This window comes from Aquarana catesbeiana, linkage group LG13, assembly GCF_042186555.1.
Source record: "Aquarana catesbeiana isolate 2022-GZ linkage group LG13, ASM4218655v1, whole genome shotgun sequence".
In the NCBI taxonomy this organism is placed as follows: domain Eukaryota; kingdom Metazoa; phylum Chordata; class Amphibia; order Anura; family Ranidae; genus Aquarana; species Aquarana catesbeiana.
The window spans coordinates 178,158,626-178,171,597 of NC_133336.1; the positions used below are offsets into that span (position 1 = coordinate 178,158,626).

The 12,972-nt window shown below is 44.6% G+C and overlaps 1 protein-coding gene across 1 annotated transcript in view; it reads left to right on the forward strand.

The window, feature by feature from the left end:
* Nucleotides 1–12,972, forward strand: part of LOC141117454 (uncharacterized) — a 54,241-nt gene that overhangs the window by 12,263 nt on the left and 29,006 nt on the right. The window contains exon 2 of the mRNA XM_073610325.1: nucleotides 3,835–4,167. Within this exon, the coding sequence (XP_073466426.1) occupies nucleotides 3,835–4,167 (333 nt within the window). The remainder of the gene's footprint in view (nucleotides 1–3,834; nucleotides 4,168–12,972) is intronic.

Genomic DNA, 12,972 nt, shown 5'->3' on the forward strand with positions numbered 1-12,972 from the left:
TATTATTATAAAGGGCAACATTTTAGCCCAAATGTTTTTAAACTACTTATTTGAAAAACATATGAAATAAAGTCTAGAAAAAGTTTTCTGGATTCTAATTTTATTAAAAAGCTTATATTAATTTCAGAGCTATATGCTTCATTTAATAATTGTAATTAGCCTAGATAGGCAAACATTGTTACCCTTAGGCCTGCCGTGGAGTCTTTTACCCACCCTGTGGAGCATTGGGTTCAGGTCCCATTAATTCCTATTCCTACAATCCAGTTGGCTCCCACAATTCCAGGACTCCTGGACACACACAGGGGATATAAATTCCACTGTTTCTCACTTAGGTACTCAGAGAGACCATATCTGATGAGAGAACAGTTAATGGGGAAGTTAGCTGTCACCAATTGGGGGAGTTCTCTTTAATTGTTCCCGGAGTGCTGGCTGCTGGAGGAGAACACAGGAGCATGCAGCTTCATCCTAAGCCTCAGACACAGGTAGCTGGCTCTGGAATACTGTCTTTCCAGTGCAGAGGTCAAGTATCTTCAGCTACCTCCCATTCCTAGGATTTCTGCAGCTATCTGGATATCCAGACCAGAAATCCCCTCCACCTTCCCTCTGTGGAGCCAGTCTGGAAATCCCTGTGGTCAACCATCTGGACTATCAGCTACACCTAGCATCCTTGTGAGAAAGGGGACCACAAATAACTTTTTGCACTAGACTGAACAGTACTATGCTGCTTATTACTAATTATTTATTTTCATGCTCTGTTCTCTTAGACACGGTTATTCTGTATTGTGCTGAAAACTAGTGACCTTTGAAGGAACTACCCCCAGTCAGCCCTGTACTTTTTTATATGCATTTCAGTAAATGTTTTGGGTCATGTCAGTAAATTGTGCTTCAGCAGGTTGGCATATCAGGAATATGAAATGTTGGGTTGTCCACAAAGTGATATGGGCTTGTGTAATAGGCACTCCTCAATACATACATATATGTTGAATGCTCCTTGTGTTGCACTCAGAGAGGTAGAATCCTAGGACCAGAACAAGGTCCACATACACTATACCTTCATCACGGATCAGCTCCTTTGATGGAAATGTACTTTATCGTATATTTATCAAAAGGAATTCTCTCAAAGCGAGGGCAAATTTCCATGATAGTTGTCACAATAACTTCTGATCCCATTGGGTGATTTCCCCTCACCTTTTGCCCTATTGATAACTGTAAAATGATGGATTTCTCTTATTTTCTGTTCTAGTGACCAGGACATAGAGAGGGTAAAGGGTTTACTATCACCATAAAATTCTTCTGTGATTTTAGAGTGCTTAGGGCAAAGCTCAGAGAAAGTCCTTGCATATTTTTCATTGTATTCCAAATCCTCTCATTCTGATCACTATACATGACACAAAGAGCTTCAGTATCTCACTTATTCTTTAGCATTTGATGCACTAATTCAGAATCTCCCAAAGTGACCCTGCCTGGGGGTTTAAATATGCTAAAAGCACTAGCCTAGGAGGAAAGCAGCATTAAAATTACCTGTGTGGCATCTGTTTGCAGAAGCGTCACTATGTAGCAGAGTTCCTGGCTTGCTGTTGTGTTTCGGATCATTGTCCTGCTGCATAACCCAAGTGCACTTGAGCTTGAGTTCACAAACTGATAGCCGGAAATTCTCCTTTAGGATTTTCTGGTAGAGCTCAGAATTCATGGTTCCATCAATTATGGTAAGTCGTCCAGGTCTTGAAGCTGCAAAGAAGCCCCAGACCATCACGCTACCACCACCATGTCTGACTGTTGGTGTGATGTTCTTGTTATGAAATGCTGTATTCGTTTTATGCCAGATGTAACGGGACGCACACCTTCCAAAAAGTTAATTCTTTGTCTCATCAGTCCACAAAATATTTGCCTAAAAGCCTTGGGGATAATCATGATGTTTTTTGGTAAATGTGAGATGAGCCTTTGTGTTCTTTTTGGTCAGCAGTGGCTTTGGCCTTGGAACTCTCCCATTGAGGCCATTTTTGCCCAGTCTCTTTCTTATTGTTGAATCATGAACACTGATCTTACCTGAGGCAAGAGAGGCCTGCAGTTCTTTAGATGTTGTTCTGTGTTCTTTTATGACCTCCTGGATGAGTCGTCGTTGTGCCCTTGGATTGAATTTGGTAGGCCAGCCACTCCTGGGAAGGCTCACTGCTCCAAGTTTTTTCCATTTGTGGATAACTGCTCTCACCATGGTTCACTGGAGTCCCAAATCCTTAGAAATGGCTTTGTCCCCCTTTCCAGACTGATACGTCAGTTACTTTGTTTCTCATCTGTTCTTACATTTTTCTAGATGGCAGCATGATTTGTTGTTTTTTGAGATCTTTTAGCGTGATTCACTTTGTCAAACAGCTTCTATGTAAGTGATTTCTTGATTCAACAGGTCTGGCAGTAATCAGGCCTGGGTGTGGCAAGTGAAATCTTACTCTGCTTTCCAAAAAAATGTAGTTTTTACTTTTTCACACAGGGACAGGCAGGTTTGGACAGCTTTTTGCCAATAATAAATGAAATCCTCATTTAAAAACTGCATTTTGTATTTCCTCGGGTTATCTTTGTGTAATATTAAAATTAGTTTGATGATCCGAATTAAAAAATTAATAAAAAATCAGGAAGGGGCAGATATTTTTCACAGAACTGTAATTCCCTTTTAAAGTGAAAGTGACAGTGACAGTCCTAAATCCACATATAAATTCTCAAAAATGTGGAATGGGGTTCCAGCAGGATAAGATGTTCCAGATTTTTTCTACCACCACCAAAGGGATAGGAATTCATTTGTAATATCACTCTATAAATGGGAACGCTTACCAGAAGCTGTGGATCTCCTTGATTAGTGAGGTCAAAGGAGCTTGCAGATATAGACCTCTGCAGGGTCAGATGGTTTGCCCCGTCCCAGGAGTTCCCTGGCAATCAAGGACAGTCCTCCACGATATCCAGCTTGTGTCAGATCCTCGTCTGGGAATCCCAGCTACCTGGATGTCACGGATTGTTTTTTAAAAAACACATGAGGCTCCAATAGTGTGTTATCGTTAAAAAAGAAGAATTCTTTACTGCTAAAGCCATACACCATAAAGTCCAAGTGAATCCAAGTAAAAATAGAACGTTTGCCAACTCACTTCTGAGGTCATGTGGGGCGTGATGACAGCAGAGCGTAGCTCCGCCCGACATGTTTTGTCATACATGACGTCTTCCTGGGGCCTGGGACCAATCCTATCCTACTCCACACTTCCAGGTGTTCAGAAGAAGGTGTCCCCTACTGGCCTCTGTGGTTCCTACCACTAACCTCTAAGTCACCAATATGTCCTGCAGTGACTAGGAGTATCCATCCCATGTAGTTATGCTAAAATAGGGCTTTACTATATCACAAAGGATTGCCAGAGCACTATAACTAAAGAAAAGTACAATAGAATCTCCCTGTCTTGAGTTCTTTTTAATGTGCCTGAAATCTCTGAAAGAGCTGCCCAATAAAGGATGGGTCTCTGCTCTGACTCATTTACTAGTGTGTATAAATTTCAGCATGAATTATTGAGCTCTGTAAAGAACAGACTTTTTTTTTTACAGCAAGTAGATAGGAAATGAAGGCAACATGAAAATAGGCTTTTGTAACTACCTGCTGGCTGAAAATAAGGATACAAAATGTTTTTATGTAATATTTCATATTAACCTGAATCCAAACAAAAATATTTTCTAAAGGTTTATTCCTTTTTTTGTCATGGACCTTCATATAGAGTATATATACAAACCTTTTATCTTTAACTAAAGATAAAGCAATAATGACTGATACGCTGTTCATTCATTTTTTTTTTTTTTTTTTTGCAGGAATAGCTGTCAAACTATGTCAGCCTCACAAATTGACTTATGCTCCTTCTGGAGGCTTGTTGAATATTTCTTGTTTGATCAGTAGTGACTCACTGAATGGAACTAGAATGTTCTACTGGTTTCGGAGAACTTGGAGGGACCCTGAAAAGCTGAAACATGTTACAATCTGTAGACAAGGCGATTTTTCTGAGAAGTACAATTGTAAGCAGGAGGACACCGGCCCTGTTCTAGAAATACACAATATAAGCATACAGGACTCTGGAGTATATTACTGTGCCTTCTTTCAGAAAAATGATGTTATGTTTGGCAATGCAACAGCTCTAATTACTGGAGGTAAGATATTTTCATATTCTCTGGGTCACTCAGTTTGCAACTCTCTACCTTGTAAAAAGTATACATACAGCTGAACATATCTATTGGTTTTTGGCTGTAATAAGCATCTGAGCAGATTGCAAATTTTTTAAATCAGATTTTATAATTTGGTATTTTGCAATAATAATTTGAATAAACACACATACAGGGGGAGTTGCAGAGAACGGGTAAGGTTAATCCCCATGACTAAGCTCAGCGGACAGGTTGAAATGCGTTGGGAGTGTGGTCTTGTTGGAGCCTGGGCTGAGGCTGTCATACACCTTCTTGCAAGGTTTTGTAGAGATGTGTGACTTCCAGTACTTTTCCCTTTCCCATTAAAGGTAAAACCTGTGTTAGAGAAGTAGGATACACAATTGTGGAACCGCAAACCGCAAATGGCTGAGACACAGCAGCAGGAGCCATTGGCTGTCAATCACAGCCAGTGAGGTGGGAGCAGGGGTGAGGCCAATCACCATTCTGTGTGTCTTTTCGACACAGAGAGCGAGGCTTGGGAGGGAGCATGCGTGATTTCCCTCATAACAAGTGGCTTGCTATATGGGCACTTAGCAAGGGGGAGGAGCCCAAAGTGCCGGCGGGGGACCCGAGAAGTGGAGGATTGAGGCTGCGCTGTGCAAAACTCTTGTACAGAGCAGGTAAGTATAACATGTTTGTTATTCCTTCTAAAAAAAAAAAAAAAAAAAGCCTTTAACCCCCTCCCGCCGAGCGTACGCAGATATGCGGCCTCGGCTTTCGGGGGTTATACTGGGATGATACCCGCAGCTGCAGGCATCATCCCGGTACCGTTTTTTAGAGCGGACGATCGGCTTTCCAGGGATAACAACTGATGCGGCTAAAAGCTGCTTGATTGTATCCCAGAGGAGCGGGAGGGGACATCCCCCCTCCCGCTGCCTCCCACTGCTCTGACCGGGCCTCCCGTCCCACCGGGAGACCTGATTCTCAATCCGCAATCTTCCGGCGGCTAGAGACAGACTGGCACGAAGCTGGAAACGGCTTTGTTCCAGTCTCCTGAATGTAAACATGGAAGCGACGTCAAAACGTCACTTCCTGTTTACTCGGCTGCCAATGGCGCCAGATTTTTAAAAGATATACAGTATTCAGAATCTCCGTTTTCGGCGATCTGAATACTTTGAAGTGCAAAGGAGGGATTGGAGGTCACAAGGGATGTTTACATTCCTTGTGACAGCAATAAAAGTGATTTTTTTTTTTTTTAACACAATTTAATAATATAAAAATAAATAAAATAAATAAGAAAAAAAATGTAAAGCGCCCCCATCCCCGCAAGCTTGCGCAGCAAAAAAAAAGCATATGGAAGTCGCGCCCGCATATGTAAATGGTGTTCAAATCACACATGTGAGGTATTGCCGCGATCGTCAGAGCAAGAGAAATAATTCTAGCATTAGACCTCCTCTGTAACTGTAACCTGGTAACCGTAAGAAAAATATTTAAGTGTCGCCTATGGAGATTTTTAGGTACCATAGTTTGTCGCCATTCCACGAGTGCGCGCAATTATAAAGCGTGACATGTTTGGTATGTATTTACTTGGCGTAACATCATCTTTCACATTATACAAAAAAATTGGGATAACTGTACTGTTTTGTTTTTTTTTAATTCATGAAAGTGTCCCTTTTCCCAAAAAGTCGCGTTTAAAACACCGCTGCACAAATACCGTGTGACATAAAATATTGCAACAATCGCCATTTTATTCTCTAGATTCTCTGCTAAAAAATATATATATATAATGTTTGGGGGCTGTAAATAATTTTCTAGCAAAAAATAGGGATTTGAACTTGTAAACACCAAATGTCAGAAATAGGCTGAGTCATGAAAGGGTTAATATCCCTTTAATTTCGCAAATAATAGCACAGTTGACCTCTCTATCTGCCCCTCTTCCACGGTGGTTGACAGGTGTAAGATACATATCAATGCTAATAAATTTCATGCAGTAAAAAGGCCTAGGATACTGCTATTAGAACAGAACAAGAAAGTTTGAGGTATCTTAAAATAAATTTAAGTGAGTCATTGGGTACGTTTGCATTGAAAAACATATTCACATATCCTATCACCTTGTTGAGGTATGTCACAAGACTTGGGCAACTCCATATTAGGCCTCATACACACAGGCATATACATTTATGCTCTAAAACTGCTGGATTTTTTTTTCTGCCAGAACTTGACATGAAAAATACCTTTAATATTGCACATTTATGAGCATTTATGTGTAATGCATTTCATAGGCCGGAATATTATTATTTTTTCTGGCCACTGGACTACATTTACACTCATATGCACGTGTTTATACACATTTACATCTGTTTACAGACATATACGCGTAAATTACGCTCATAAGCTCCTTTCTGAATGCAGTTTTTTATATGCCCCTAAATACTTTAAATACTGATCTAAACGCATGATTTGCATGGCCACATAGGCTAACATAGAACTGCGCTCCAAAGGACATGGTGGAGTTGCAGGTATTTGTAGCCAGTGTGGCATGGGGGACTGTTCAGCTCAGTGGTAGATGCGTTTTCATGTAGTGAGTCCACATCAGACAGGCATTTATAGTTAAGGGCCTGGTAGCCCACATTTATTAAATGATCAAAACAAAACAAAAGTCCACTCAGGAATCCCACGCAGGGGTTTAAACTTCATTCAGACACAACTGAAAATACAAGCCCACCTGGCTACTCTTCAACAGCACTTCTGCTACAGGTACTGGTCCCTTAAACCACCAGCTCTTCCAGGCCCACTGTCTTGGATGCACACAGCTTCGGGCTTCTTAACCAGTTGCCGACCGCCGCACGCCGATGTACGTCAGCAGAATGGCACGGGCAGGCATAAGGGCTTACCTGTACTTCCCTGCCTCCCAGTGGGCGGGGGGCCCGATGGGGCCCCCCGTGCCTGCGGCGGTCGGCATCGCTTCAGGAGCGATCCGTGCTAAGGGGGAGGCCACTGATTCATGGCCACCCCCTCACGATCACTCCTGGTGAATGGAATGCTTCCTCTGCTTCTGTAATGTAAACAGAAGCAGAGGAAGTGATGTCATCGCTCCTCATGAAGCCTTCTCGTTCTGGCTTCCGAGGAGAGAAGACATCCAAGTAAGTGCACCAACACTACACTTACGGTAGAACACTAGGGTGCCCACGTGTCCCGGATTGCCCGGGATTATCCCGTAATTTACATCTTTGTCCCTGGTCCCGAGCACCTTCATTCTGGGACAATACAGTGTCCCGGAATGAAACTGACAATCTGGGAACAGGGGCGGACCGAGCCGCCATAGTGCTGGCTCTGGCTCCGCTTCCACCTCCTCCACCTACTCCTGATCACTGGTTGCTATAGCCGCCTGGCATCAGGCAACCAGTGACGTCACTGCCCAGCGTTGAAAGCAGAGGAGGATTTCACTTCCTCCTCCGCGCTAGTGCTGCTGGGAGTCACTGCTGGTTCTTTCCCCTCTGCACTTGGCTCCAGTGACTGGCCTGCAGCTTGTGTGGGGTGTTTCTGTTCCCACACGCTGCCTGCGATTACAGTGTGTACGGCATCTCTCCCTTCCTCCCCCCTCCTGCCCACCTCACACTAACACACGGACTGAAGTCCCCTCCCCCTTTTCCTCGGCTCGGATGTCACAGACAGGAGAAGGAGGGGGAGGAGAATGGACACAGGACTCAACAGAACGGGACATGCTGATCTGAGGTTTGTACAGAATATTAATGCTTGGCACTTGCAGGAGAAGGAGACACAGAGACAGGGGGCAAGTTGTCAAAAAAGAATACTTGCAGTGATTTTGGGGGATAAGAGCATGCTGCATGTGCTAGGGGGCACTTTAGGAGGGGAGATATATTGTGCTGGGGGGGTCAGATTTGTTATTTAAACCCCCCTCCCGGAACAATTTCTCTCCCCTCCCAAAGTGTGCCCCCTAGCACATACAGCATGCTCTTATCCCCCAAAATCACTGCAAGTATTCTTTTTTGACAACTTGCCCCCTTCCCCATCTTCAAAGACAAACTGGCTGCTGTTGAGGGGACAATTGTACTGTCTGGAATCCTGGGAACTTTGCTAGAGATTCAGGGCAATTCTTAAGGAGGATGTACGGAGGCACTAAGGGGGCACCCCGGAGGACGTAAGGGGGCTCTGACTAAGTTAGTACTGCCAGAGTGCCCCATTACATCCTCCCTTACAACCTCCAGAGTGCCCCCTTACATCCTTCGGAGTGCCCCACCACCAAAGTGGTATAGCAGTGGCTGACAGACTATCAGGAGGTGATATTGCACTCCTCTTCCTCCTCTCTCCACTAACTACCCCCCGCCATACACTCCACACTCCTCACCTGTACATATTACCCACCATTATACATTCCGCACTCCTCTCCTGTACATATTACCCCCCGCCATACACTCTGCATTCCCTATTTAACATTACCACATTCTGCACTATACAAGTCATCTCAGACTCTCTTTAAGAACACCCCCTTTAAGCCAATATTTAGTGCAATTTAAGACATGTCCACAGTTCATTACGACATGCTTTGCGCACCATATTGTTGTTATTCTTGATGCCTAGGGCCCACTTTTGATCTTGCACACGGGCCCGCTGATTTTGTACGCCCCTGCCCCAAAAATCGGCAAAAAAATTTGTCAGAAATCTTTTTTTTTTTGGGGGGGGGGGGGTGTCCCTGAATGTCAGTTTGGAAATGTGGTCACCCTAGCAGGCACACTTTTCACCCCCCAATCAGCCCCCGATCACCCCCCTGCACCCCCTGTCACAGTGAAGGTTTAACCCCTTGATCACCCCCCCAGTTAACCCCTGTCGACAGTGTCACTAAGCGATCTTTTTTCTGATCGCCGTATTAGTGTCACTGGTGACAGGGCACCCGCCGTTCATTACCTAATAAAGGCTTAAGCCCCTGATCGCCCAGCGGGTGATATAAGTTAGGTTTTAGGGTCAGATAGGGTCTGCGTTGCCCCAGGCAGTGTCAGGTTAGTGCCAGTAGCGCTAACACCCACGCACGCAGCATACACCTCCCTTAGTGGCATAGAATCTGAACGGATCGATATCTGATCTGATCAGATCTAAAATAGCGTCCCCAGCAGTTTAGGATTCCCAAAAATGCAGTGTTAGCGGGATCAGCCCAGATACCTGCTAGCACCTTTTTTTGCCCCTCCGCCCAGCCCAGCCCATCCAAGTGCAGTATCGATCGATCACTGTCACTAACAAAACACTAAACACATAACTGCACCGTTCACAGAGTCAGGCCTGATCCCTGCGATCGCTAACAGTTTTTTTGGTAGCGTTTTGATACAGTCGCTGACAGTCAGGAGCTTTTTTACCTGTGAGTCTCACTAGTGTACCACTTAATTTAGAGCCTAAAATGGCAAATCGAAGGTACACTAGTGAAGAGGCCTACACGTTTCTGAGCATGACAGATAGTGAAGAGGAAGTCACTCATCTGTCAGATTCAGGCTCAGAATACGAACTGTAGACAGTAGCGGCTCCATGACAGATAGCTCTGACGACGGAGTTGTGGTCCCTGTCAAGGTCAGGCGTACCAGACCCCAATCTTCTTCTGCTGTTGAGGTGCAAGAACCACAGGGCTCTTGTATGGAGCAGAGAAGTACTAGCGCCGCTATTCCTTCTGGTGAACTGGCAAGCACCAGTGGCCTAGTACACCCTGGTCGTACATCCAGCACTGCAGTAACACTTGGTGACGTGGCGAGTCCCATAAGTGCTGTTGAAGCTGGCGAGCTGGCAAGCACAAGTAGTGTCCCGCTGCCACCAAGAAGACAAAGACAGGCACGTCGAGCCCATAGTGCCCTTCCTGCTGCATTTGCCAATTCTAATAGGGAACCCACCACTTCTGCAGCACCCGTACTTCCCCCATTCACTGGCCAACCCGGCATTCAGGTGGAAACAGTTGATTTTACATCACTTGATTTTTATTCTCTGTTTTTAACTGAAGATCTCTATAGATCTATTGTGGATCAAAGCAATTTGTATGCTGGTCAATACATCGCCACTAATCCCCAGTCCTCCCTTGCCAGAGATTAGAAACCAATTACGGTTTCCGAATTTAAGATCTTTCTGGGCCTATCCCTCCTCATGGGCATAACCAAAAAGAGTGAGTTGTGGTCATATTGGTCCACTGGCCCAATTCACCATATGCCCGTGTTCTCTGCTTCCATGGCCAGGGCATGATACGAGCAGATCTTGCGGTTCATGCACTTCAACAAAGATGAACTCTGTTGTCCTCATGGTGACCCTGGATACGGTCGACTCTACAAAATTCGTCCCCTCATAAACCACTTCAACCAATGTTTTGCAGACTTGTTTACCCCCCATCAAGTTGTCTGCTTTGATGAGTCCCTGATTAAGTTTTCTGGCCGCTTGTCATTCAAACAGTATCTTCCCAGCAAGCGTGCCAGATACGGGGTCAGGATGTGTAAGCTCTGTGTCAGGGCCACAGGCTATACATGTAGTTTTATGGTTTAAGAGGGAAGAGATAGTCACGTAGAGCCGACAAACTGCCCTGACTACATACAAAGCGCTGGCAAGATTGTGTGGGACTTGGTGTTACCCTTATTCGGAAAGGGGTACTACTTGTACGTGGACAATTATTACACAAGTGTGCCACTTTTTAGTCACTTGTTTGATCATCAGATTGGAGCATGTGGCACCGTGCAATCTAATTGCCGGGGCTTTCCCCAGCGGCTTGTAGATTCCCAACTTTGGCTGGGGGAGAGAGCTTGCTAGAAATGTAATAACTTGCTCGCTATGAAGTGGAGGGATATTAAGAATGCTTTAGTTCTTACCTCCCTTCATGCTGACACAACAGCCCAAATTACTACGGCGACTGGTGTTGTGGAGAAACCCCTCTGTATCCACGAATATAACCAAAATATGGGAGCGGTGGACCTCAATGACCAGTTGATGGCGCCGTACCTAGTTGCCCGTAAGGCCAGACGCTGGTATAAAAAAGTGTCTGTATACTTATTTCAATTGGCTTTGCTGAACGCTCATGTGATATACAGAGCTTCAGGACGGACTGGATCCATCCTTAAATTCCAGGAAGAGATCGTCAGAGCCCTTCTGTTTCCAGACGGTGCTCCACCTCACCTTCCCCAACCAAATGCAGTAGGCTGGCTGCATGAGAGGCATTTTCTTTATGTCCTCTCGAGTACCCCTACCCAACGAGCCTCCCCAAAAAAAATGTTGTGTCTGTAGAAAGCGCGGATATAGGCGTGACACCCGCTATTATTGTCCCTCCTGTCCTGACAATCCTGGCCTTTGCATTGGTGAATGTTTTGAGCGCTACCATACACTAGTTGAGTATTAGCGTAGGGTACAGCACTGCACAGACTAGGCACACTTTCACAGGGTCTCCCAAGAAGCCATCACATTTTGAGAGACCCAAACCTGGAACCGAACTGTTACAGTAACAGTTACAAATAAAAGTGTAAAAAAAAAAAAAAAAAAAGTAAAAATAAAATACACAAAACAAAATTTAAAATAAAAAAAACAAAAATAGTTGTCGTTTTATTGTTCTCTCTCTCTATATTCTTTCTCTATTGTTCTGCTCTTTTTTACTGTATTCTATTCTGCAATGTTTTATTGTTATTATGTTTTTATCATGTTTGCTTTTCAAGTATGTAATGTCCCCCCCCTCCCACCGTCTTCCATGGTTTTCTCTGGCTCTCCTGTCCCAACAGGGAACCCGAGAATGCAACTGGTGGTTCCGCCAGCAGACCATAGAGCTGATCAGAGACCAGAATGGCTCCAATCATTTCTATGGCCTAAGAAACCGGAAGCTATGAGCATTTCATGACTTAGATTTCGCCGGATATAAACAGCGCCATTGGGAAATTGGGAAAGCATTTTATCACACCGATCTTGGTGTGGTCAGATGCTTTGAGGACAGAGGATAGATCTAGGGTCTAATAGACCCCAATTTTTTCAAAAAAGAGTACCTGTCACTACCTATTGCTATCATAGGGGATATTTACATTCCCTGAGATAACAATAAAAATGATAAAAAAATATATAAATGAAAAAAGGAACAGTTTAAAAATAAAAAAAAGCAAAAAAATTTATTAAAACAAAAAAAAGCACCCCTGTCTCCCCCCGCTATCGCGCAAAGGCGAACGCAAGCGTCGGTCTGGCATCAAATGTAAACAGCAATTGCACAATGCATGGGAGTTATCACCGTGAAGGTCAGATCGAGTGCAGTAATTTTAGCAGTAGACCTCCTCCATAAATCTAAAGTGGTAACCTGTAAAGGCGTTTAAAGGCTTTTAAAAACGTATGTAGTTTGTCGCCACTGCACGTTTGTGCGCAATTTTAAAGCATGTCTTGTTTGGTATCCATGTACTCAGCCTAAGATCATCTTTTTTATTTCATCAAACATTTGGGCAATATAGTGTGCTTTAGTGCATTAAAATTAAAAAAAATAGGAGGCGCATGCGCGGCAGCCCCATGAACGGTCGCTCGTTCTGAGAGCTCCGCTCCACTCCGGCCTACAATCACCGCCACAGCCACAAATAGCGGCGGAACCGGACCATCGGACCCTCTCCTCACCTTCAGGAGTCCTGAGGGACCCCCTCGCAAGAACGGGGGCTCAGCCAGACGGGATCTATCCCGATTTCTCTACTCCGGCCCGCGGAGCGCGGCCTCCACGAAAATGGCGGCGGCCGGCGCCACACGAGACTCCTCAGGGAATCCGGAGCATCCTTGGAAGATTTTCCACCTCTGCCCTCTCACAATGACAGGATGAATCCGCTA